The 27,557-nt window shown below is 37.8% G+C and overlaps 4 protein-coding genes across 4 annotated transcripts; 2 read left to right on the top strand and 2 right to left on the bottom strand.

The window, feature by feature from the left end:
- Positions 1-750: 750 nt before the first annotated feature.
- GCK72_001328 (uncharacterized protein) lies at positions 751-2,467 on the top strand (the record flags this gene model as incomplete). Its single annotated transcript, XM_003111219.2, has 5 exons — positions 751-825; positions 1,043-1,124; positions 1,272-1,603; positions 1,650-2,295; positions 2,394-2,467. 5 exons carry the CDS (start codon positions 751-753, stop codon positions 2,465-2,467), a joined length of 1,209 nt encoding a protein of 402 aa, XP_003111267.2.
- A 736-nt stretch (positions 2,468-3,203) lies between these two features.
- On the bottom strand, positions 3,204-9,185 carry GCK72_001329 (uncharacterized protein; the record flags this gene model as incomplete). Its single annotated transcript, XM_053722919.1, has 21 exons — positions 3,204-3,329; positions 3,382-3,513; positions 3,590-4,267; positions 4,329-4,539; positions 4,626-4,750; positions 4,953-5,152; positions 5,260-5,429; positions 5,478-5,601; positions 5,653-5,826; positions 5,873-6,170; positions 6,215-6,531; positions 6,580-6,711; positions 6,783-6,939; positions 6,990-7,203; positions 7,301-7,592; positions 7,642-7,893; positions 7,940-8,143; positions 8,222-8,611; positions 8,660-8,818; positions 8,930-9,007; positions 9,080-9,185. The coding sequence occupies 21 exons, from the start codon at positions 9,183-9,185 to the stop codon at positions 3,204-3,206; spliced, it is 4,539 nt and encodes a 1,512-aa protein (XP_053591564.1).
- A 4,426-nt stretch (positions 9,186-13,611) lies between these two features.
- GCK72_001330 (uncharacterized protein) lies at positions 13,612-17,144 on the bottom strand (the record flags this gene model as incomplete). Its single annotated transcript, XM_053722920.1, has 13 exons — positions 13,612-13,760; positions 13,837-14,124; positions 14,235-14,527; positions 14,573-14,875; positions 14,925-15,250; positions 15,347-15,455; positions 15,534-15,928; positions 16,010-16,098; positions 16,144-16,252; positions 16,354-16,464; positions 16,543-16,660; positions 16,869-16,971; positions 17,048-17,144. The coding sequence occupies 13 exons, from the start codon at positions 17,142-17,144 to the stop codon at positions 13,612-13,614; spliced, it is 2,490 nt and encodes an 829-aa protein (XP_053591565.1).
- Positions 17,145-24,574: 7,430 nt separating this feature from the next.
- On the top strand, positions 24,575-26,745 carry GCK72_001331 (uncharacterized protein; the record flags this gene model as incomplete). The annotated part of the gene is made up of 9 exons (XM_003111196.2): positions 24,575-24,661; positions 24,763-24,927; positions 24,979-25,059; positions 25,109-25,565; positions 25,677-25,904; positions 25,950-26,125; positions 26,176-26,320; positions 26,380-26,509; positions 26,562-26,745. 9 exons carry the CDS (start codon positions 24,575-24,577, stop codon positions 26,743-26,745), a joined length of 1,653 nt encoding a protein of 550 aa, XP_003111244.2.
- Positions 26,746-27,557: the final 812 nt, after the last annotated feature.

A 27,557-nucleotide genomic window follows, 5' to 3' on the forward strand; every position in this document is an offset into this window, starting at 1 on the left:
ATTCTCACCCCAAAATCCATTGACTCCAACTAAAAAATCCCCACAAAATCTAAAAAAATCTAGATTTTATATTTATATAAGTATTATTTGTTATTTATATTTTTGAAATATATGTAACTTATCCACCCCCCGGTCATCGCCAACCCGACCTTATTTTATACAGTAGATTTTTGAAAAAATCTGTAAGTCTTGTATTAGTCAATGTCCCCAAAACATTGTCTCCTATGCATATCACTCGTTGATTCCAAAATACTTACTTAAAACACTTAGATATACATATATATATTTTGCATTAAGGTACCCACCATGTTCATGTTTCAAACAACCCCCTTAATTCTCACCTAGTGTATTCACCCCTCCCTTACTTTTTATACTACGCAAAAGCCCAATCACTAAGAACCGCAGAAAGTTTTTATATTTCTTTATTTATAGCACCTTTATCCATAATTAAAAAACTCGAGTGATACCACCATCTTACCCCTTCTCACCAACCATCCCACCTTGTAATGGCTCTTGATATATTTTTCTATAGATAGATTTTGGTATGTGAATGAAGCGATTCGTGTTGCCTCTTTTTATATTATGTGTTTCCATGGGAACCCGTGTGGGCTCTTTCTACTCTCATTCTCTGCTTCTCCGCTCTCTAAGAGGCTCACTTTGCGCGAACAGAGCCCTCTTTCAATACAGCCGCACATATACACCTTTCATTTCCTTTTCAATTCACTCATATTACCTATTCTTTTTATTAAAATGCACTCAACATATCCATCACTCGGTCAATTGGCAGATCAATTGTCCAAAGCACCTGAATATGCACAATTGAGAGTAAGTTTGAAATGAATCGGAATTTTTATTCGAAATTTCCCATTGTTTCGTTTTGGAGTGTATTGGATCGAAGGGGATCTGCGTTTTCCGAAAATATTGAGAGTTTCGGAAAATGTTTTCGTAATCAACATGCTGAAAAATAAACCACAGTTCTGAAATAAAAATTGAGTGCAAAGTTGAACCAAAACAGCTTTATTCAACTTTTGGAAACTTTCAGACTTATATCAGAGGTACAATGAACATGGCACTGGTCGGGTCAAAGAAACTGAATGAGGGAAAGGAACCACTGAGTGATAGAGGTAAAATGCTGGAAACAAAAACCTAGAAAAAAAATCGAAATGAAAACTTTCGGAAAGAATTTTTTCTACATTTACATCTGAAACAACTATTTCTTATCTAGTTTTCTTTTCAACTGTTGAGAAAAAGTTTGCATTTGAATATTTCAGAATGCGTATCACACAGTTTGATAGCCAAGTGGCTTGACTCGAAGGGGTATAATATAGCTGCACAAATGATGAGATCTCAAATGTCTGAAGAGTACGTGGAGAATCCTGAAAAGTATTTGATAGGAACAGAGAATATTGATTCCTTTCTGAAGAATCTGAAAACCGACATTTCGGAAAAAATTGTTCGAAATCCGAAACCAATCGAAAACGGTGGTCCATTTCCAAAAGTGAATCCGATTGAATTGAGAAGAGAACCGATTAAAGTTACACCTTTGAGTGAAGAAGAAATTCAGAGAACGAAGAGACAACGGGCGGAAATTCAGAGAGCCAGAGTGAGTTATCGAAACAAAGTTCAAAGAAATTCAATCGGAATTTCAGCTGGCCCGTCTGAAAGTGGCTCAAGAGATCGCAGATTCAGTGGAATCTTCATCTGAGTCATCTGATTCAAGTGATGATTCCTTATCATCTTCTGAATCGTCTGATTCTCCGAACGAATCGAAATCATCTGAAGAAGTCGAAGAAGAAAAACTCACATTTGCTGATATTTTGGGAAAATCTGGAAAACCAGAAGAATCGGAAGTTTTAGAAGTTTCAGGCGGATTGAGTTTCCTGCGTAACTCCAAACCAACAATGAAATCAGATTCATCGAAAACTTGGGGTCCATCGAAGCTAGGATTAGTGACTGATGACGTGGCAACAACGTCTTCTGAAAGTGCGCCATCGTCTTCTCTTCCTTCTTTGTTTTCTCCTGCTCATCTACCTCCATTGACAACAAACCGTCCAATTTTGAAATCAACAAAAAGTGAGGAAATCGATGCATTATTTGGAGATGAGGACATGTATGATTTGGATGATTTTGATGATAACGATGAAGAAGAGAAAGAAGAGAAAAATATTGTGGAATCGAAGAAAGAAGAGATGAAAACCGTTGAGAAGCCAGTGAATGTGGTACCACCTGTTCAGAAGAAAGAAGAAAAGAAATCAGAAGTTGTTCAACAAATTGAGCCGTTGGTTTTGTCAGATGGTGAGATATTTTTAAGAATTCTTGATTACATATTTCCTTTGTTTCCCAGTATTAACAATCTTCTCTGTTTCTCAATCTCCCTCTAAAATTCCTTTCAGGAGAATCAATCGACGAATTGGAAGATTTCGACACTGGTCTCTTGTCTTCTGGAGGTTCTGATTATTCATTTTAATTGGTTTTGTTTCGAATTATCTGGAAATTGAAAAACTTGTTCTCTGTGATACGAAACAATAGAAAAGTGTATAAAACCTTCGATTCTTTATTGTCAATTTCTTTCATTGTTCCCTTCGAAATGGGATTGATTCAATTGTATTCTTCATTCTCTTTATTTTTCTCTATTCTTTTTCTACTCGTCGCTTTTTTTGTGATTTATGATATTTTTGATGAGATTAATGAATTTTACGAAATGATTGAAAGAGATATGAAGAAGTTTAAGGTGAGTGAGCTCTCTTCTTCAAGAATTATTTTCTCGAAACGTCTTCATCAATCAATAATTCAGTTCTACTCCTCCGCTGCTTCTCGTACAATTGCCGGATTGGACAAGCAACGAAATCTGTTTGGAGGGGCTGTCTCTTTTTGAATTCTTTGAAAAAAAGTCAGATTTATTAATAATAATATACACTGTACTCAATTTTTAAATCAAGAAATAAAAAATTATTACCCATAAAAAGTGAATGAAAACGGAGAGAAAACGAAGAAAGCAATACATTGTGAATTTTCGAAACCTTGGTTTTGGAAAAATGAAACAGGAAAAGATTACGGTATTCTTCCAAGAAAATCCAAGATTTTGAAAATTCAAAACATAAAAATTGGTGATGGTAAAGCTGGCACTGAATACTCATGAAAAGACGTAGAAAAATTAAGTGAAGTTTTGAGAAAATATGAGAAAATGTAGGGAAGTTTCTAGATTAAAACGTCTCGAAACGATGTGCAAATGAAGGAGCATCTCTCTGTCGATTAGCTTCTGCACATCCTTCGGCAATCTTCTCATTCAGATTAACTGGTCCACAACTGAACACTCCGATTTCGGATTGCTGAAACAGTATTTTCATGAAAACCCTTGTTTTCTCTCTTTTATAATCAAACCTCTTTGTGTTCACTCTGAATAAATTGGAAGAATGCTTTGAAGTTGGGCCTTCCGAAGTGATTCTTTGCATGTAATCCCGTGAACATTGACATTCCAGCGTTGGTCGCACGGAAGTGCTTCTCACAGATGTACTGAAAATTAAAAATTTGAAATATTAAACTTTGTAGAAAAATTTCCATTTGAGATTCTGATACCCTAAAAACTTACCAGCATAGTGGTTCTTAAATCGAACTTATGGAACAACTGCGTCACGAAAATGTGTGTTTCTAGAATTCCTTGTCTATCCTGATTCTCCACATTCTTCAACACATCCACAAACCATTCGTAGTTCTTATGTGTCGGACACACCCACAAAAAGTAAACTTTTCGACAACGAACTCTATGGAATGCATCATTAGAAGTGAGTTGAACTAGATCATTGAGTGTTGATGCGTATGGAGTCACTCCAATTCCTCCTCCAACCATAATCGCCACCTCGTAATTCATCCATTCTTGATTTCCATCTCCATACGGTCCTTTCAAATGAATCAGTGGATATGGGGATCCTGTATTTTGAGCTCTCAATAATTCACTTCGTAACTTCCATGTCCATGGACCAACTGCCTTGATATACAACTTCACATTATCATCTTGAGGACTTGAAGCAATCGAAAAAGCGTGAGCTTCATTGAAAGTGCATGGAATTGATGGAGATGAAACAGTCAACCATTGTCCAGATTTGTATTGGAATGTTCTAGGACGGCGGAACTCGATATAGATGATGTCGGATGGAAGAATCTCAGCACTGACGATTTCCAACTTCTTGTAGTATTGCATCAGTCCAATGATCCGGTCGATAACGAAAATTAGAATTGGGCCAATGACATAGTAAACGAACTTCGGAGACTGAAACATTATAATTCAAGCCTCGATATCTTTGCAATTCCTGCTAAATATCTAAACTCACATCGAGCAACTTCGGCAATCCGTGAAGGAAAGTCAATGCATAAAACGCGATTGTGAGAAGATGAGTGAGACGGAATGCGTGATAAGCTCTCTTGATGAAACAAGGCAAGGCGAACACATAGATGATACACATCACAGCGACCAGAGCTATTCCAGTTAATCCAGTAATTGTACCATAGAACCAGTAACTGATAGATGGGAGGAAGTTGGATCTGAAATGGCAAGTTTACGTTTACGGTGGAGTGGAGGGTGAAAGAGAGAGAGAGAGATCATTGAAATAACTTTTTATGAGACTAACCCGAAGAAAGCCTCTTGGAAGAGACAAGCCAATCCTTCTTGACTTTGAGTTCCAACGTGATAGAAGTTGACACAATGTCCGACAGTATGAAGGGTTGCCCAGAATGCTGCGAATAATGCTACAATCTGAAAATAGAAGTTTGAGTTCATGAATCTTTAACATGTGTTATTAAGATGTTAAGCTTCTTGTTGGAATATCTCGACGGAAGCTGACATCTGGCATTCAAAAGAGTTCGTAGGTAGACATGGAACATGCACAGACACGGGAAGGACATGGACAAACAGACACACAGACAGAGGACACGGACACACAGACGGAAAGGCAAACCTTGTGGAACGCAATGGCTGAATCAAATGGAATATATTGTGATACGACTGTTTCTCTCAACAGAGTAATAATGTTTCTGCACACAGTTAACAAAATCAGAGCCATACAAAACGAGAGAGCTCCCGCTGCTCCACGAGTTATAGCTATTCCGGCACCCATTACACGACGAAGATCTCGGTTTTCGGTCATATAACGATAGTCTGAAGTAGTGAATTTTAGCGTTTTGCGGTCTGAATACGAGAAATAATTAGTATTGGACCAAAGTCAAAAGACCAACTTAATCGAATACTTTTTACAAAAGACTTACGCCAGAATCTCTCGAAGAACAAGACCAAGTTAATGGCCACAAAACAGAATACAATGAAGACATGCTGACGATAAGTCTCCAAAAATGCACAAATTTTATGGATTAATGTCATCGGAGCAGAACTGTTGATGGATCGATCAACAACTGCGAAGGAGTTCAGTGAGGAAGTTCTGAAATTATTTTAAGGAGCTCTGTCGAGGCCCTGAAACTAAACTTACTCTCCAATACTTGGTTGGAATACCCTTCTGTTGAATGGTAATCCAACTGGTTGTCTATCTGGAATTTCCGCGAAGAGAGCATTGAAGTCGTCATAAGTTATATATCTGGCCTCGTTGCCCACTCCTGCGAAGAAAAAAACTATTTTAGTAATAAACTTCGATCCAGCCCGCATACCTGCATTATGAAGGACTTCGTTGAAAATTCTCATTTGCATTGCTTCGCTTATGTTGACACCTGCTGTTTGATTCAAAGATCTGACCAATTCTGCGAGATCCTTGCGGAGCACACGATTAGTTCCTTCCAAATCACACATTTTGAATAAAGTTAGAAGTTTTTCTCTTTGTGAAGCTGGAAGTGATCTGGTTATTTGAAAGCTGAAAATAAAGTAACCCACCATTCACGAATTCTCTCAAAACTGTCAAGAACTCGTTGAAACTCAAACTGTCTTCATTCTGTTTGGCAGTCATTGCAAACAGTCTTTTCACGAATTCATTATCTGCTTTCATTCCCATTGCAGACGCCAGTTCTTCACGCGAGATCGTCTCATTGAGAATATCTTCATTCGTGGAATCAAACGAATTCTCTGAATCTCGGAGTTCGTCGTCATTGAACGATTTGGCGTATGCTTCACGGAAGAATTGGTCGAGGCGGTCCTGGCGACGTTCCTTTGTGATTGCTTGAGATAGTAGAACCTAGACAATATCAAGAGTGAATGAAATACGGAATAGAAACTCACTGAATTCTGTTCATCAGCTACATTAACCTCTGAATTGATGCTTGTCGCCGCCAATCTGATCTGATCCAAAAACTTGGACAAATCTCTGTCAGATGGTAATCGAATCACCAAATGATGATTATTCTTCTGCGACAACAACACAAAAGGACCGTGCATAGCTTCTGGATTGGGTGTTGAGTGGAACAAATCAATCTTCTGTCCTGGTTCAAATCGAATAATCCGTAGAATTCCACCACGTGGCTTTTTGACAGTCAGCGTTGTATTCTCTATTTCTATCCGCACTTGTCGTATATATTCTTCTTGCAACCATTCGAGTGCTAAAACTCGAAATTTAAGTTTTGAATAAAGGTAATACCAAAACAAACCGTTGACTCCGTAGACATCTCCTTTTTGAGTGTATCCATCAGTCAAAAAGTCAGTTGTCAAACTGTCACAAGCACTGTTGTGTCCAATTGCAATACGACGATTGACAAGGTAGCGACCGATTCCGTAGCAGACTGAAAGATAACTCATTCCAAAGACGTGAAACAGATAATCTTCACTTTATTCTCTATTTCTCAATACTTACTGAGAGGAACACAAGCCAATCCAATCAATGTGAAGACATATGTTGTGTCATTATCAGTCCAGTAAGTGGATTGCATGAATGGAACACATGGTTCCAGTCCAGTAGTGTTGACTTGGAATGGTTGAGGACATGGATCACCTTCTTTGAAGAAAAATACCTGAAAAAGGAAACTGCAATCAACGGAAAATGTTAAAAACTAGAACTTACATCATTTTGAAGCATCGGTTCATCAATATCAGTTGTTGCCTTGATAATGTCTCTCAAAGTGATTCCATGAATCATTTGAACTTCTTCCTCTGTGAATATTCCATTCAATTTATTCTCAAACCAGAATCTGTCTCCATCACGAATTCTTGTGAATTGATCCTTGATGATTTCCTTAAAAAGTTCTCCTGGTCCGTTTTCACCACCCTCCAGCATTCTGAAATACCGGGTGTAATCAATCATGTTCTCTCTTTTTTATCATGCTTTCTAGTTTTATTCTTTCAAAGATTATCGTCTCATTTCCATAAACTAACCCTCCAATATAAGCATCCAAATACAGAATATTTCCACCATACAACTCCTTCAATCTCTCTACTTTTTCAGTATGCTTCTTGTAGAAATCCTCATTAATTGTCTCCCATGTTTTTGGTGGAAGTCCGAATGTCCTTCTCAGTTCATTATATGGAGGAATTCCATTGTCTCTTCCTCTCATAATAGATGATGCGACGACATCTAAACGGGAGAAATGCATTGGTCCAAAGATATAATCCCGAAGATCCTCAACAACAATATTGTCATCTCGTTCAGCGATTTGACTGGCCATTCCTAGAACATTTATTCATAGATTCAAAAGATTTCAGATATAAATTCTCACCCAAAATGATCTCATCGACACTATACTCCTTAACAATATCTTGAGCATTCCACCAGTTCTGACAAAGTCTCAAAGCGGGATATCCACCAACTTCCGTTCGGAATTCACATTTATTTCCTCGCTTTCTCAAAAGCATTGCCGGTGGAACAATTGAATGAGGGAATCTGAAAGCAGCGGCTCCGAATGCATGAGATATTCCAGGTGGAACATGTGGCATGTATTTTGTATAATTCGACAAACGAACATCTTCTCCTGAACAATAACTCTGTGTGTAAACAAATGATAATTAGAAACTAACCAAGAAGGGCGGGGACAAAATCATAGGCAATAATCTTCTGCATCGAAGCAATCACTAAACGACGAGCGGCTTGGAAAATTTGTTCATCTGTCCATTCTGGATGTTTACGGTGAATCTGGTTGGCATTGTAGTTGTGCCAACGGAACAAAATCAGACCAAATGAGAGGAGCCCGGGGTTTTCATTCACACGAGAGTCACCAAGCACTGAAAACATTTTTAAACATCTCTAATTTTGTTGTTTTTCCAAAAGAAAAGTATCCGATAACTATTTGAAAAACTCACTGAATAATCTATCAGGACTCATCAATCGATGAACTTGTGGTGGTGCTGGATTATTTAATGGAATATGTGGATTGTTAAGAGGTGGATATCCAGGAACACCTTCAGCAAGTCTCCCTTGTTTGAAAGATCTCAATGAAGACACCCATGGTTGAGTTGTTCCATAAATGAATGATCCATCAATCCATGAAGTTCTTTCATTGATTTGTTCTCTTGGGGAGTTCAGTCCGTTTCCTGTTGCTTTGTCATACTTGGCACGAGTGAACGGAATTTCTGTCTTTCCTTGACAACCCTTGTCGAATACACTATCACAGATGGGAACTTGGATTTTCAGAGTTTCCAGTGGACATGATACTCCATTTGATTGCATTATTTCATAGGCAACAACTTGACCTGAAAAATCAGCTACCCTACATTGTATTTCTAAACTTGAATACTTACTGAAGAATGCCAGCAACGTGGTACATCCTCTTGTATTCGGAATACCAGACTCTCCTTTGAACAATGTATCGGATAGTTCACGTGCTGATGGAAGAGAGTTATTTACAGAATAGACACCATCCGAGTAGTGTGAACGGGCGTCTCGGTGCAGTCTGCTACCTGAAATACTTACTGTCGACAACTGAATTTTGATTAGATGAGAATCAGTTTCAGTATATCAGACTACGTCTTCGACTCCTCGAATGCCATCTGAGGAATCATGCTACTCACCAGCTGAACCCCATTCTCTGTTTGCTAGATTATTGTACCAGCCATCATATCTTTGGAATTCTTCATTTTGTTGTATTCCTGTAATCAATTTCTATTAATGCCGTACTTCTTCCTTATTGATTTATCAATAGAGTGTTTCTTTGAATTTACTTCTGCTAGATACTGTATTCTGGAACAACCTTTCCAGGTCCCTAAACTTCTTTAGACTTTCTTTCCCATATTGCCCATTCTGTGATTTTTCACACCTTTCGTGCATTTCCCAAACGAACGCTATATTCCGGTCACCGCCGATTCATTTTGCCGAGGCGGGTGCAAACAGGAGCCCCCATTTCTCTCAATTCCATACAGAAATATATTCTTTTCTCTCCGTTTCTTGCGCCCCCTCGTCTTCTCTAAATCTATCGTTTCCTGTTGTTTGCTCTTTGAATTTTGTACATTTTCTTCTATTTTTTGATGTGTGTGGTAGATCATAGATAGGCATTAAAATGTGATCCGTCTCCGAACCTGTTAGATGGGAGAAAATAAACAAATTTTAAGGTTTTTTTGTATTCAAAAAGAACCGTTTGTTGGTTTTGTTGACCATTCAGTCAACTTGTAAACATTGGAAATTTTGAAATTCTGTAAATTTCTTTTTGAAAAACAGATTGGAGGTTCGATGGTGCGGGTGGCACCGACGCTTATCTTATCAGTAAAGAAAAAATGTTTATTTTTCGGAGCAGGAAACGAAAATGGAACATAAACAATTTGAACGCATTAACAGTGAAGTTAAAGAGAGAGAGATTAAGAGTCACTTTTCGATTTTTCATTCTACAAAAGTAAGATCACAAAAAAGTGTTCTCCGCCTTGCAAACTAAAATCTGTCATTTTGAACACAAGATGTTTGAGCACAAGATCAGAGCGAGAGCACGAGATGTCGGAGATCTTCAAAGATAGTTTCCGATCGATTTAGATACTACTTGAACGCATTTTTTTTGTGATTTTCGCTCCTTTTCGGATTGAGATCAATAATGGAAACGGAAAGAAATCAGAGTATTTTTCTATATTTCCATTAAAAACCTAGTCCCTTCTAATTTTCAGTGATTTAGTGTGTAGCAATAGCTTTTGAAATGTAAAACTTACCTATGACAGGATAAATGAAGAAAATGATGTATAGTAGAGGTATGTACAATATAGATTTCGAGCGCATTGCTCGCGCCCAGTGAGTGGAACCTGAAAATTAGAGAGAAATAAAAAGGAAAACACAAAAAGGAACTGACGGAAATGTGAAAATCGAAGACGTAACTTCAGCATGACATGAAAGTATATGAATGGAAGTTTTGAATTCTAGAAAGATGACGGTCTCTGGTAAAGAAGTGATTCAAAGTCAGAAAACAGATTCAGTGATTTCTTAATAATGACGAGGAATTGGTATAACTTTGATGTTACTCAAAATATGTTGAACTGACAAAATATCAGAAGAGTGTTCTGTTATATAATAACCGCTTAGTTGTGATAAGAACGTAATGGAGGCTTGGTCAGACAGTGACTCAAACGGGAAGAGGAAGTCGGAAAAGGTTTTCAGTTTCAGTAAATGGTAATAAATGAGTAAGAAGTGCACTCCGGGCATGATGGAGTAAGAGAAAACTAGAGTTTTTCATAGCCAGATGAAGAAACACAGAAAAAAGATTTGACAAGAAGCTGTACATACTACAAGAATCATAACTCTAATTATTCTGATTACAGTATGCCAAATTCTTAAAAAACAAAAAGTTCAGTTTCAAGTCGAACTTTGTCTACAAAAATACCGGAAATAATTGTGTGGGTGTTTGTCTCATAGAAAAATAAAGAATGATGAAAATGAGAAAAATGAGTGTGAGACAGGGACGAGAGTAAGAGAATCAGAGAGAAGGAATTGCGCAGGAAAAAGAAGACACCCTCCCCCCCCCAAACTGTCCCTTTTTCTCCTTCCGAAACGAACCGACAATACTGAGAAATAGTGTATAAAATTAGAGAAACTTAGAGAATCAAAGAAAATCAAAAGAAATTGGAAGAAGAAAAAGAGACCGCCCGTCGAGACTATGAACACCCAAGACCTACTTTCGCCCTTCGAGAAGGGAGAGACTTTATTTGATATTTATATTCAAAACCGGTTCGTTTTCTTTTTGTTGTGGTAGTGGTCAATTGGTTAGAATATGAGTTGAGAAGATGAATTCTATTATACTAAAACTGTCACTCAAATGTTGGAATTCTGAAGAAAATCGGAAGAAATCGAAGGACAGAGAGGACAGTGTCGGTGGGTACGATCGTGGTGAAGGGTACATGAACGAGATATGATATAAATTTATTCGAGCATTTCAAATAGGGAAGTTTGAGGTTCTCAATTTATAATTAAACTCGTTTTTATAGTTAGTTATAGTTACGATTTCAGGGAACTTGCTTCATCAGATCCAAGAATTTCGATTTCGAGTGTTCTGCACATATACCGTAACCCATCAACTAAAAATCTTGACCATTACTAAACTTTTTATACGAAAAACTAAACTTTTTTCTGCAGAGTTGACTCTTGTGGGCAGTAATCCTATCAGTAAACTGGCAGGCTTTAATTATTTACTGATTTCATTTTGACGTTGAATCATTTTTTGTTGGGAACACCACCTAGGGTGGCACTGGTAGCAAATAAACTATTTAGCTAATAGATAATGACGTTTCGTCTGTTTTCCATCTTTTGAGTTTTCAATTCTTGAGTTTAGTTTGATCGAAAGTATGGTAGAATTGAGAAGTTGGCAGAATAGAGATTTGATTTTTAAAATATTTAAAGAAAAGATTGTTAGGAAAGTTTAAGCACGTTTGTTCAAGTCTTCCTATCTTTCTTGCTGTGCACAGGTTTAACACTGCAATTATTTCTTTACTCTCAACATTATTGGTAGCAAAAGGATATCCAGACGTACCTTGGAATCAAAATCTTAAATTCCGAAATTTCAATTTTCGTAAGATTTTTGACGGCAAAGTTCAAAAAAGTCGAGAAAAAACTAAATAAAGGATCACTTTTTCAACTCTCTCAATCGTGTTCATTGTGTCGGTTGGCAGGAAAGAGACACTTGTTAATTCGAAAAAGAGTGCAAATACACGTGAGGGAACAAACACTTTAAGAGAAATCAGACAGTCTTTACGAGAGAAGAGACATAAGAAATGAGATGAGAAGAACGAGGATCAGCTGAGAAATAATCGGAAATGATCGGTTACAAAAATCTGAGAATTTAGGAGAGAAACAGAAAGCGAGATGGCTGGAGGTGTGTGAAAATTCGAATGATAGCATCTCTGAAAACTACGGTCAGAAAGGTCAAAGGGAAGTTATTTGGTTGGTATCAAAATAGAAAAAAAATTTGATTTTACTTTGGTTTTCTAGGATATTTTTAACTATTGAACAGAAAACTTGCAACTGGAAAGTAATTCCATCCAATATGTCACTTATTGAGAAACTCTGAATTCCAAATTCTTTCGAGATCACTCAGGACTCAGTGCTTTCGGGTTGTTCGAATTAAACTGGCATCACAATGAGAGAATGATTGCAGGCGTTATTCATTTCAACTGACCTAAATGCAACAGTGAAACAGAAAATCAGAAAATGAATCATCTGATGAAAAATGAGGAAACAAGCTAATCGTGAGAAAATCTGAGAATCATCATCACGATCTCTTCAAGAAAAATCGATAAGCCTATCGTCTACTTTCCGACGTCTTCTGCCTTACTTCTTCCTTCTTTCCCCATGATGCCGACGTATTCTTTTGACAAAAAATGTGTAACAGTTTCCGTCTGCCAAACACTTGCGCATCATCATGACAAGAGAAGAAGACGAAGAAGAAGAAGACAGTTGCGCAATGGGGATTACGAGAAAAAGAAGAGAAACGGGTATCAGATGAGAAGAAGGTGATAGATGAATGAAAAGTGAAACTGGAACTGATAAAAAGTGAGAAAATGAACATGAATGAATCAGAAATCACAGATAATAAGAAGAGAAAATATGTTCGTTTTTTGAAAGGACAGATGGGAAAAGGGGCGGAGCCTTACGATGGTTTTTCGTTTTCACGTTTCGGACTGACAGATAGACAGACGGACTACCTTGTTTCTGTCGGTACATTCAATTTTTACTAGATTTTCTACTCGTATTGAAATCTGAAAGATGCTAAAATTAGTTTTTTCTGAAGCAGATCACATCTCATTTCTTCCGAATTCTGGAATAGTAATTACTCAAAAACAAACATGTCCATATCGAAAAATCTCAATTTTCATCTATAAAACTTTCAAAAAACGGAAAAATACCCAATTTTCCGTCTAGTAACCGAAGAGGAAGGACACGAGAAACCTACCGTATCAGTCGAATTCATCTATAAGACACCGTTTGATGTGTCGAATGAAATTAATTTCTGGCGAAAATGTTCTTGAAAAAAACTATTGAAACAGGAAAACAAACAACTTCATTGATATGTGAAAGAACATATTGTGGTAGTGTTCTAATAATATATTTTTTCCATTTGAGAGCAAATTCAACATTATGAATTAATATGTACAGAAAGAAGATAAGAAATATAAATAACAACAATAGAGACTAGCTGAAATTGAAGTTTTCTACACGTTCAAAGGGTTCAGATAAAGATAAAAATGAATGAGTGCACTGGGTGGGAGAACTTGCACATTTTTGATTTCTAGACAGCATTCAGATCTTTGTCAACAAGTGGTTGATCGGCGGCAGTGGAGAATGTGATAGCAGCTGGAGGACCATCTTTTTCATCGATTGAATTTCTTGAGAATAGAGCAAGAACGACGGGTAATATGAAGAGACCGTGGAGGAGACCTGAAATGAGATATTTTGGTTCATCGGTCGTACTGAATTCTGCATTTTTCGAGAGATAGTTGTCTCAGTAACTCACCAATGGCAACAACCAAAAATACAGTTTTTGCAAAACAAACAATTGCATAAGTGGGCACAAAAATGAGAGGAAGCATGCAGAGAAACGTGGATAAACCAGCTTCACACATCGGCATCGCCATCTCAGCTAGACTACTGTAGACACGTTCTTGAGGTGATCCACGTGCACGGAAGTAATTATAGGCAACATGGGCAGTGTAGTCGACAGAGAATCCAGTGGCAAGAAGAACGTCTACTTGGATGACTGGATCCAGATCTGCGCCCCATAGGGAGAGGCCACCGACGAGTACTGAAACATTATTTGGAGATTAAATTTCATCAGTTCAATCACTTATCAGTTAGGTTTTGTCAAAATCTACTTAGTTTGACAACATTCAAAAATCATTTGAAAAAACTAACCGTAGCAAATACTTGCGATGATAGAAGTAATGACTGCGACTGCATTGAAGTTTGCAATGAAAACGAAACAAACAATAGCCATGCAAACTACAGTAACCGCAATAGATCCGATCAAATCAGTTCCTACTGTGAGAATAATACTGAGAATTGCAGAGTCACAATCGAAAAGAGTTGCATTGAATTGTTTCTCTTCCCGAAGAACTGTCCGAATGTGTTGCATTGCTCTTGCTCTTTCCGCCCATTCAGACATTCCTTTTCCGAGTAGAGTCAGACGGAATGAGGTCACTTCAGTTCTGAAATCGAAAAGAAAAATAAAGAAATATCAAAGAAATAATCACTTGTTATCCTCTCCAATGTGATATTTGACCAATGGTGGATTTCCAATAGCATCCATCCAGCTTGGCAGATTATCATAAGATCGATTATATTTGTCACCCAAAAGAGACGAAACTACATTCCTGAATCTATCGTACTTCTCGTATTGTGGTAGGAATATGAGACTTCTGTTATCTCCTCTGATTCCCGGAACTTTTTCCAAACGATTCATCATATTATTGAAACTATTATATTCAATGTCATTTCTTATATTTGGTGGATTGTTTACAATTACAGTGATCGGGAAGTACGTGTTGAAGACTGGTCTGAAAATATTTAAAGTTGGACTTCCGATCTTTGGGGTGAAAATTTTACTTGATATTCGACAACGAGTCCACTAATTTAGAGTTTGAAGGGAATGCTTTCGCAGGTTCAAATGTCGTTCTCATTGTCATAACTCCATACGTTGTCAATGCATACATTCCGATGAGCACACAAGCACAAACGAGTCTTCCTTTCAATGAACATACAAATCTTGAATACTTTGCAAGCCACGTGTCAGCTTTTGAGATAGTTTCATCTTTTGGAACTGATTGATATGTGGGATCATTGCAAAGAAAAACGATTGGAGCAAGGATTGTGTAGGTGAAAATATAATCCAGGAGGAGAGCAAGGGAAGCCGTTAGACAGAATAAGGACATCTGGAAAAAAGGTACTTAAGCTTGTATCTGTTTTGGGAGCACCTTGGATGCTCTATATCACACTAGGCATAGTGATTTATCCGTCTCTATAATTACCTGAGGTGTTGGCGTGAAGAATCCAATTCCAAATGCAATAATGTTTGTCAATGAGGTAATTGTTATTGATGGTCCAACGTCCACAATTACTTGTTCCAAACGACGTGGTCTTGAAAAATTTTTTTACCGTTTAGTTTTCTTTACCTATTTGTCTCTCCGTGATAACGTATTCATCGTCGAAACTAACCCATCAGTAATAGCAATATGATGCTTCCATCTGTGCAATAAAATGAATGCATCATCAACACCGATACCCAATACAAGGAATGGTGTGACACATTGAATAGAAAATGAAGGGAATCCCATCCAACAAATTGCTCCAAACGATGCGATAGTTGCAGCCATTGGAGTCAGTAATGAAGTGGCGACAAGATAAATTGTCATTTTGATTGTGGATAGCCTCTTGATAACAATTATCACTTGAGTAAGAAGTAAGAAAAATCCGATTGTCATTAGAGTTGTTGCTTCAATAGCTCCTCGAATCATTTCTCGATTTGCAACTTGATCACTGAAGATTGTGAATTGAACATTCTCGAACGCTGAGCTGTTTTTAGATAATTCGAACAGCTCGTCGATGGCGTCCTGAAAATAATAAATGGAAACTGAACAAGAGTTTTACTCTGTATCCAAGAGAAACCAAAACAAGTTGTTAATGAATAATACCTTGAAAGCAAGTTTTCCTTCGGGAGTATCTGATCTGGAAAAGTACCAAAGAACCAAAGAACGAGAGCTGATTCGATGTGTAGGAGGATCTGTAACTTCCCTTTTTTACAAGAAAACAGTTCTCAAAAACTCACTGAAATCGACATTACTGAAATGAAGTCCCAAAAAGATATCCAGTCCGCTGTATGGCATGTCAGGATAGGTAAAAACACTTGTTGTTCCGTTGTTTTTTCGGGTTTGATTCTGAAACGCTTCTTTATTTAGGTAAAAAAATATCAAATCTAGTTTTTCTGTCTGGCTCATCGTGAAAATAAAAAGTCTAGATGCATATTTCAAAAATTTACCGCCAACAAATGGAATGGACTGTTCAAATCACAGAGTGGATCACAATTTTTTCTTCCATCACCGTCCCTCAACCCAACTGCATCCGAGAGACGTTTGTCAACTGTGTAGATCTGGAAGGAATTTTAAAAATCATATGTGTGAAACTACGCTCTATGGCACAATGTTCAAACGATGCAAACGAAACTCACATCTTTCAATGCTTCCTCTTGTAGAATACTTCCATTTTCTGATTTCGCTGTGAAAATGCAAAATGCTCGTTCTGGATAAATATCGAGTCCGTAATATTCCAACCATACTCGCGTTTCACTAAAAAAGATATTTTAAATTCAGAATCTCTGTTCCTATTTGCATGATTTCGAAATTTCCAACTCCATCACGTTAACTGGCTATTTAGCTGTCAAGATGGCACTTAGGAAAAAAGGAAATAGGAGAAAACGAAAACACATTCAAAAACAGGTTCCCTTATTCGTATTTCTAGTGTCCAGGTGACACATCAAGGTCACAAATCACTTACTATCCAGCATCTGAATCCTCCGGAGAAAACGATTTCCTGATGTCTGGCTCCAAACGAATATTAACAAGTCCTGCACTCAGAGCAATTATTGATAGGATACTCACTGAAATAGTCAAGAGTACATTGAAAATTGATCGAAGCGTTTAAATTTTTCTTGAATTTTGGAAGATAAAACTCACAAAGAATTGAATAAACCGGATAGGCTGCGAGCAATCGTGCCACGATGGCACTGATTGAATCCCATCCCATTTGAGCGGTTGGCTGTAAATAAAGCATTTTTAAAGGGAAATGAATGTGGAGAACTTGTGAACAAAAGAGTTATTTTTGTTTTTGGAAAGAGAATTGGGAAATTTGTGAAGTGGTTAAGAAGGTGTAGAAAAACAGGAATATGATTGGAAAATTGGGTTGAAGGTAATCACGGAATCAGGGAATTTAGACTGTCGTCACAGAATAAGAGAATAATGAAGTCATTTGTTAACTGGCTCACTTACTTGAATTCGGAGCATATTTCAGATTTTTGGTTGTAACAATTCTATGTGATTTTGATGAAGAGAGACTCACTGTGCACAACAAAATTCACACGTGTCTCAATACAATATTGTTATGTCTTTTGGTTGCCAAGGGAGAAGAGACGTTGATAGAGAGAGCCTTTATTATAGAGAACTCAGAACTGAACTGGTGGACGTGGAAAACGTCCACTTAAATACAAACATGATAACGATCTAGCCGGGTTAGTGGAACGCCGGTTTTCACGCTATAAATAATACACGTTATAATAATGAATTATGCAACACCTCCCCTTTTTAGTTACGAGGTCGGTATGTTTTCTTAGACGGGTCCATGGTGAGACGGGCGACTGTTATGTCCTTTGGTGGAGGAGAAGGGAATTATAAAACCATTTATTTACATGGTGAGAATCCCCAACTAAGAGTTCTCTACATCTTATATAGGCAGATCTTCTTGCCACGTGTGACCTCGGGGTTGGACGTTCACTAGGCTAGGCCATGCTAGTTCACGCCACAACACCTCCCTTTCTTTAATGAAAGTTCGTTTGTCTACTGTCTTGCATCTTCGGTTCTTCCACGACAGCCGCTGCCTAGACTCCACAGCATTTCTTCTTTTGGACCCATGTCCGCATCATGGCTTCGATCTTCTGATCTTCAGCCAACGATCTTCAGCAGATGTCATTTCGCTATGCATCTCACAGCTTCCACACGAAATCTACCATTCGAAATCGTTGAACACGAGTACCTCGATCCATCTTCACTCGGTGCTGCTGCTGCTGGTTCTTCAACGGTGTCTTCCTTCCGGGTGATCCCATGATCTCGAGCTCGTCACTCTCCAACCCTTCTTACCGCTGGTTTGTTGTCGATGTTGTCCACCGGGATCTCTTTTCTTCGGCCTTCTCCGTGCGCACCAGTCAACGGTCCCGTCCGGCATGCGCGTCCCCGGAGCGTCGGTTCGTTGATCTCATCCTGATCGCCACTGTTATGTCCTTTGGTGGAGGAGAAGGGAATTATAAAACCATTTATTTACATGGTGAGAATCCCCAACTAAGAGTTCTCTACATCTTATATAGGCAGATCTTCTTGCCACGTGTGACCTCGGGGTTGGACGTTCACTAGGCTAGGCCATGCTAGTTCACGCCACAACAAATATCCACATTTTTCGAAATACCGGGGTCACGCAAAATCATATTTTGGGTAAAAAATATTCGGTAACATTATAAAATGTTACCACTTGAAATTCTAATAGTTAGAACGAAAGTATAATTGTGCCGGTGTTTTCTCAATAAAAGGTAACAATTGATAGGACGAATCTAGTGGAATAATTGCACGTGAAACGGAGAGACAGGCTTTTCCAAAAACATTTTGACAGGTGAAGAAGAGAAAAGAAAAACAGAGAGCGTTGATGAGAGAAGAAGATAAGAAGGCGGAGCGTCCAGAAGACAGGTTCAGTCAGAATTTCGAAAAATTTTGGACCAATATAACGGGAAAGTCTTATAACTGCACTAGAGCAAAAGCCATCTGACTAGGTACCACAGATATCGAGGTTTCCAGGGAAGGGCTAGTAAAGCAAATCAAGGAACAACTGTCAACAGTTTTTGAATGAACGTGACTACAGATATGTACAGGTTTCATCGGAAACCCGGGGGGTTTGGATGGGATCATAGATTGAAGATGGCATTGGGACGGAGAGAAATAGAGATGGAGAGATGAAAGTGACCGGGCTACAAGTAGTAGCAGATGGGTGGATAGTACTAAAATGACAGGTGTTCGTTTTGAAGAAGAAAAGAAGAAAAAGAAGAAGAAGGAGGAAAAGCTGACTAGTATTTAGCAGGGGTTTAGGCAGCAGACGCAACAGGCAGATGATGACGGACAGGCGGAAGATAGAACGAATATTCAAGGTGGCAGAAGAAAAATAACGAGTATTTCATGAATCTGTAGGTATGAATGGAGTAGGAAAACAACTGAGATCTGACCGGTAGCTGACCGGTGTTGGCAAAAAAACAGAAGAATGAGCATAAGGTGGGGAAAAGGAAAAAGAAAAATAGAGAAAGGGATATTGGTGCACAGCAAATTGGTGCAACAAGACATGAATAAAATAATTATCAATGAATGTTTTCAAGAAAATAGTTTTTGATGTACTACGAAATATGCACTTTTTGCGTGTGATCTACATCTATTTCATCCCGTTCTGTGATGCTGTTTTGGTTTGGTTTGCATCAATGAAATAGTTGCTTATCATCGAGATCACTAGGACATTCTCCCCTTATTTTATTGCTGCAAAAATAATAATCTCCAGCGGAAAAGTTCATTTAGAGTTCAGAGAGGGGGTCGGTCAAATACGGTTTTAGGTCAAACCAACGTTATTTGTGGAGATTAAATGTTGAGGACAGGCCGTACTTCAAAAACAGAAAAAGAGTGAATAATCATTAGAGCATTTGAAATAGCGTCTGAAGTCCAAGATCAAGGAAAGTGTTTGAACCGAAGAATTCAGTTTTCCTAAATGTTTCCCAGTCACGTCACCTTTTCCGTAGACTACGAAATCGAAATTGGCAGGCTACGTGAACCGAAATCACAAGTTTTTCGAAGATGTAACTGATCAATGTTCAACAAAACGAATGAAAAAGGAAATTAGAAATGCAAAACGGTAAACAGATTCTCAGATTCCACAAGAGAGAAACTGGAAACTGTTGCTGGATTGAGGGAAAAAAAAGAAAAAAAGAGGAAGGATGACTGGAAAATACTAATATATACAAATAATGCATGTGATTGGAAAATTACGGGTACTTTCGTATACATCGAATAACAGACTGGGAGAAATTATGAGTTTCCAAGATTGCTTGTTTTGAATGCAAAAAGTTTGCGAGTGAGCTTCAGTGAGTTCAACATAGCTTATAAGGCTGAAATTCGACAATTAAGAAGCCAGGAGACGATGCATGCCAATGGTGGACTGGCTATTCTGCTAAATCGAAAAATACGAAGATTTTGGCGGAAAGATGAGGATAAACAGAGGCTAGAGATCGAGAATCCGATCAAAAGTTCTTAAGAAGTGCATGTGCTTTGGTCAGAGAATGACAGATTCGTCAGACAGGATCATGGAGTAGACAGTAATGATATCAAAACACTGCTTGAAGAAATAAAGTTCTTGAATGCTCACCCAGGCACAGGGTAGAATCCTCCAAAAAAATTGTGAAGCTGACTGACTAGTCGGCTGTATGTTACAGAAATTCTATGGAATTTTTTATTTCAGTCATTAGTCGATAAACGCGAACCTAAGACACGCACTTTACTTTTATATAGATAAGCTCTAGATCAAAAACAGAAAACGCTTACAACTGTCCAATGAACTTGTGTCAAGACTCCGTTGTTGTATTCCGAAGAAGTTACATCGAGACTAGTGCGTATAAACTCAAAGATCTTTAGCTCCAGACTGTTCCTCGGAAAATAAATTTTAAAGTAAGGATTCTCCAAATAAAAGAGTAGAAAAAGAGATGGATGACAAACCGTAACGAATCTGCTACTCTGAACCATGACTGACAGAAAATCGGTGGTGTAAGGTCACTCTGATTCATGACCACATTATGAATATACAAAATGGACAGAGGGATTGTGACCATCAATTGGAGAGAAAGAGAATGGCAAAACCAGAAAAATCAATTCGTAGTGTGGTTATGTCTTCCTTTCAGCTTTCGATTTCAAAAAAAAACGGCATGAAGGGAAAAAAAGAAGGAAATGGAAGATGAGTGATGCTGAGAATGAAGAAAATCTGAAGGAGAAGAAGAAGACGTGAACAAGAAGGTGTCATCATGGATGTCTTCAGAGAGAGAGTTGAAGAGACGCAGTGAAAGAGAAAAGAGGGAATTCAGTGAGGTATGGAAATCGAACGAACATGTAAATAAAACAGGTGAATGGGAAGGAAAAGAGGAAAGAAACACTCGTCTGTTCTAGGCGATTCAATAGTATTGAGAGGATTGAAAGATCGAGAGGCGTAGGTGAACAAGTAGGTTGAAACCCCTCATATGCATCTATTTATTATACCCGAAAAAACGTATTTCGTTTCGAGTGGTATCGCTTTTGTGAGCGGTCATTGAATCTGAAGGTTATGTTACTTTGGATTCTGCTACAAGAGTTCTTGAAAAGGGAGATCTCCATGGGTACACACATTGAATTGACTTTGGACAAGAGCTGACCATAACCTGGAGAGGTTTCTCATAGATATACCGAGCTCTCTTTTATCATGCTTCAAATTCAGAAATGTAGAAACATTAAAAAATAAATCGACCAAAAGTTGCGGCAATTTTTATTTTTGTTCACAACTTTCTACTCTGTCTGATGGATCAAAATCTCTTACAAATAACTGGATGCTACGAAAGCAAAACGAAAGAAATGCTTTCATTGAATCAGTGGGCATTTTATTTATTGTGCATTCATAGAGCTTCACCGTTCGAGGAAACTGGATTATTCCATCACAGACCGGCATGCCGATCGAGGAAAAAGGGAACGGGGGAAGAATAACACTTACAGTTGACAGGGACTGAACAGAGCAGAATGTATCCAGGTTTTCGAAAAAATCCAACAGACAGTTTTTTTCAAGACCCAGACAAGCTCGTATCATTGATCAGAAAACTAAACATTAACAGAACGAAACTTGCAAGAAATTGTCGAAAACATTCTCGGTAGATGGGAAAAGTCTCTGAAATTCTGTCTTAAAATTTCTATGATTCCGTTCATCGAGAAGAAAACGAAAGCAAACATCAAACCTTTTTCACACGAATTGATGTTCGTAGTCTACAGGAAAAACTTTTTTTTGAAAGGAAGCCGGTATGTTTTGAAGTTCAGGCTCGTATTTTCATAACTTTCATGTCTTTATATACCGCAAAACCTGTAATAAAGGCGCACCCGCTAGCATGAGTTTGGAGTATCCCATCTCGGCTGCCTCTCAAGATATGAAAATTTTTTCAACTGAAGAAATATTCTGAGAATATTAAGCTATATTTTGTCAGTTAGCAACTTTTTGAAATTGTCTTTGGGAACCGATATATACCGCTGCGAACAGACACCGCTAGGTGCGCCTCTGTTACAGGTTTTCGGGATACTGATCATCGAATAATTATTGCTACTTTTGGCAGTTTCGATTTGATACTACAAGTTGGGAACAATATCTGAATTGACAGTTCTCGAGTGTCTGTATAGTCAGAACTCTATGCATTTATCAACATTTAAAATACAGTAATTCTCTCTCTTTGTTAACCAACATATTTTTCTGCAGGTTTTATTCATGAAACTGCATATCGTACCACAAAATATTAAATCATTCTTTTTGGAATGTTGTTTCTTGATCCAGAAAATTCCGTTCGAACTTTCAAAAACCAGATATTTCTCTAACTTCTCCGGATCACCATCACTTTTGTTTATCAGTAGACTACATACCTCAACAATCTTCCAACATGTGATAAGGAACAAAGAGCACGTGTAGCCAGTGAGTCTAGGCATGCTACACTTTGACAACTTTTATTTTCATTTCTTCTTTTTTCTCATCTTTATCTTATTCTGTCTATTTCACAACAAGTTAAGGCTACAAACGAGAATGTTGAAGGCATATGAAGCATTTATCAAGTATACAACTAATCCAAGGTAAGTCGTTTTTTCGAAGTTCATTTTTTGCATTTTCTGAAACTTTTTGTTGCTTCAATTGTCTGAAGTTAGTTCTGCAAATATTCAAAACAAACTCAAGTAGTTTGAATTTAGATCTTTTGATTTCTATAGAAAATTTCTTGTCATTTGAAAAACGATTCAGAAACTTTTCATGTTTGCTCACTTACCAGTGTTCCTTTTTATGTTAATATCTATCTGTGCGTCTGTTAGTCCAGATGAATGCGTTTTTTTCAAATTATCATGTTAATCATACTGGAACTTTGATGATAATTTTTCAAGATAACAGCGGTTCATTATTTTTATTTGAAAGTTCTATAATATTGGCATCAAAGTTTCAAACCATCATCTGTGTTTTACTATACGTTGTAGTTTTTATTACAACTGGAATTTTGTAAAGTTTGTAAGAACAAAGAAAATCGACCACCAGAATGTCACCAAACAGTTTTACAAGTTCCACAATGTAGTTTTCATCCTATTTCTCTTTCAAACATGAAATTTTTGAATTATTCTCAAAGTGTCAAGTACAAAGTTTCCAATCATACTTCCGATGTCTACTGGTAGATAAGAATTCTAGTCTTGATTCGCTCGATTCTATCTTGATATTCTCATGTTCTTTTCTACATGTTTTTCGTAATTGATCCTTGTTCTGTTTCTCGAAAACTTTATTGAATTCTGGGTGGTTTTTTTAGTAGAATGGTGTTCCTCTCTACTCAAAATTTTATTCGAATAGTTTTGGTTTTCATCAGAAATATCATATCTCAATGTATTCACGACTTCTTTCTGATGTTTGTTCTGTTTATCCACTTTTTTCGATATACAAGCTTTCTCTTCTTCCTTTTTAAAAGATTTTAAACATGACGGATTCACATACCTTCCCATTAACCTGACCTACTCCTGATAATCGACAAACTTTCGAAAAAAGTTTAGAACCCAAGTTTACAGTTTTGACATGCGGTTTATCTGGTGATCCGTTTTCACGAACTTGTGAGAGGAATCTTTTTGCATTGATTCTCTTCAATGCAGAACATCAACTTAATATTCAATATTGAGTTTTCCATTCTTTTCAACTACAAAACTATATGTATTGTTGAAAATCTGAAAAACAGTTGAACTTCTGAAAACACTCAATCACATAACATTAATACACATGTTCATTTTGTTCCCGCCTGTTTACCAGCATTCCATCTCTCCACTTCTACTTTTTCATTCTTCTCCAGAGGGTATCAGTTCTCCTGGTATCGGGGTGTTTCGTTTCGTCATCATCGTGTCATCCATTACGTAGGCTACAACAACATGGACAAAGACCTGTTTGCCATTGGAAAGATGGAAAAGAAAGAGATGAAGATTAGACCCCTCTAGTCCTCTATTTCTGTACATCTCTATTTTTCGCACCCATCCTCTCGCAAGATTGGAAATGCCACGTTTTTCAGACAAAGTGCTTGTTTTTCAGATTCTTGTATAGTTTTTGAGCCCAAATAATGTGCATACTATTCTTAGTGATTTCCGAGAAATCACTTCAATATTTCATATTTCAGTCTAATCCTAATGGGAAGCTTCACATCAAAACATCACCGTCTGCTTCCCGTCCATCATGCCACGTGTGGTCCGGTCAAAGGTGTTGGATATGATCAGGTAGGCAGAATTTTTGAAAGTCTCGAAAGATTTTTTGGATGTCTAATGATTCCAAACTATAACCAAAGTGTCGTTTTGAATTTGGTTATATGTACTTTTAGGAGGATGGTTCGGTTGTAGAAGGATATCTCGGAATTCCATACGCAGAACCACCAGTTGGTCCACTGAGATTCAAGAAACCTGTCGCTCACAGAGTATGGGAGGAGCCATTGGAATGTATAAAGTTTGGACCGAGATGTCCACAGAACGATGAGCTTCTCGGGCAGGTAAGGAGGGATACAAATGTTCAGTTTGTATTAGTTTTTGGTGATTTTCAGTTTGTGAATACAGTTGGTAAGAGCGAGGAACACTGTCTGAGTCTCAATGTTTTCACTCCAAAATGGGAGTCTGATGAGTGGGTTAGTCTCTTCTTTATCCAAAGAACATGATATAATTTTTTTGATTCAGCCAAATGGATTTCCCGTGATGGTATTCATCCATGGTGGTGGATTCTCAGTTCACTCTTCGAGTAACTACGGATGTGCCACAATTGCCAGAAATCTGTGTACCAAAGATGTAGTTGTTGTAACAATCAATTACCGTCTTGGAGTTCTTGGATTCTTCACAACTGGAGATGAAGTTTGTCCTGGAAACCTAGGATTATGGGATCAGACTGCGGCACTTCAATGGGTTCGAAATCATATCTCAAGTTTCCGAGGAGACCCAAATAATGTGACAATATTCGGACAGAGTGCTGGTGGAGCATCTGTTGATTTATTATGTTTATCTCCGCATTCGAGGAAGTTATTCCATAGAGCAATTCCGATGGCTGGAAATGGAGAATGTGATTTTGCAGTGAGGACAAGTGAACAACAAGCTACACTATCCAAAGAGTTTGCAAGATTTCTCGGTTGGGATGGAGATGGTAAGGACAAACAGACACACAGACAGAAAAGTAATAAGGGATTTGGTGAACGTTTTTCCAAAGTTACACTATTATGACTTCCGGAATCACAGAAAATGCTTCGTTTTCCAGATGACGACAGTGAGGATTTACTCCGTTTCATCGATGAACAACCTCTTTATAAAATAGAAATGGGTATCAATCCAAAACGTGGATTTAGAACTTCACAAGCTGGAAGTCTCTATTTTGTACCCAATTTCGATGGTGACTTCTTTCCAAAACCACTGTCACAGTTGAGAAAAGAAGTCCCAAAAATGCAATTGATGACGGGCACAACGAAGTATGAGGGACTGTTTTTCAGTGAGTTTCAGGAATTTAACAGAAAGTAATGTTCCTCAATTTCAGTTGCCCTCGGAGCCTTGTCTAGAAATCCGGAAGGAATTAAAAAGTTCATGAGTCGAATTTTCAAAGAATGTGACTACGGAGAGCATGCGGATCAAGTGCTTCAGATGACGTACGACTTCTATTTCAAAGGAGTTCATCCGAAAGATCAGGAGAAGAATGTGCATCAGATTGTGAAAGTATTTTCGATCTCAGAAACAGAATTTGTTCTATAACCGGACATTTTCAGTTCATCGGGGACTACTCAATCAACTACGGCACGTATCGTTTAGCCAACATGATGTCAGAATTCGGTCATGATGTCTACTTTTATCAATTCGAGTATCACAACCCCGGAGGATTTGGAGTTTTCCGGTGGCTTCTACCGTTTTTAGGTGAGTGTCTTCGAACTCAATGCAATAATAGAACTTCTTTTAAAACGTGTAACTTTCAGGATCCACGCACTGCACAGAGATGCGTTATATTCTTGGAAAAGGGATAATTTCCAAGTTTAAACCAAATGAGAATGATAAGAAAATGCTTGAAACAATGACTACGTATTTCACAAACTTTGCTAAATATGGGTAAGTTGAGACATCCGGATATGGGAAAACACACACAGAATTCTTTTTTCAGGAATCCAAATGGACAAACGACAAATGAAGAACCCGGTGAATGGGAGAAACACGATTCGTTCACTCCGTTCCGTCACTTCAAAATTGACATAGAAGACTCAGAAATGGTGGAAGATTATCAGGATAGGAGAGCAGAATTATGGGATAAATTGAGAGCTTTGAATATTAGTAGAGCACAAATGTGAACTAGGTTTTGATCTATCGTGTCTGTATTCAGAACGGGTATAAATAAACTGTTTGGAATAAACTGTTGGTTTTTGACTTCATGAAGGATAAAGAGATTTTAAAAGTTGGCTTATTGAGCAACGTGGAGCGAAAGTACCAAATACCCTGCTCAAATCAAGTTATGTTTCCTCTTACACCGAACCTTTCAAATTATCTGGAATTCACGCGAATGGAAAATACTGAAAACGTAGCCAATTCGTATCTATTACGACTTTCACTGCTAATGTCAATTGGTTGAAGGCTGTGAATGCTTCGGAACAGAACCTAACCAAATAGAAATCCGTTTGGCTGTTAATTTGAATGAAAAAGGTCAGATGTACGGTGGAATCGAAATAGTTGTGATGCCAACTGTGAGTGTAAACTGCGCTTTGATCTCACCGAATTGCACATTTTAGAGCAAAACCTTTTCAATAATCAGTTCAAAGAAGATCTGATGCTTTTGTAAATAGAGGTCACTCTATTTCTCCGGAAATTAGACTTGGTTTCAATGGGATCTTTATTGCATTCTTATCCGGAAGCATTTCCTCTGTAAGTTGATCCCACACTCTCCAAAATTACTCCCAAATCACTCAAATCACTTCAAAAACCAATTTCATAACCATCACATCCCATCTATTTCTCATAAAATGAACACCCATTTTGATAAGTGCAGATCGTCAACCATCCGTAGTATTTTTTCTTCTTCCAACCAACAAAAGAATCAATGACTCATAATGCTTGCACCGCATTGCCCTCTTCTTTCACTTCTCATAGTAAATCGGCGATCACTTTC

Source organism: Caenorhabditis remanei, chromosome I (genome assembly GCF_010183535.1).
Source record: "Caenorhabditis remanei strain PX506 chromosome I, whole genome shotgun sequence".
NCBI lineage: Eukaryota > Metazoa > Nematoda > Chromadorea > Rhabditida > Rhabditidae > Caenorhabditis > Caenorhabditis remanei.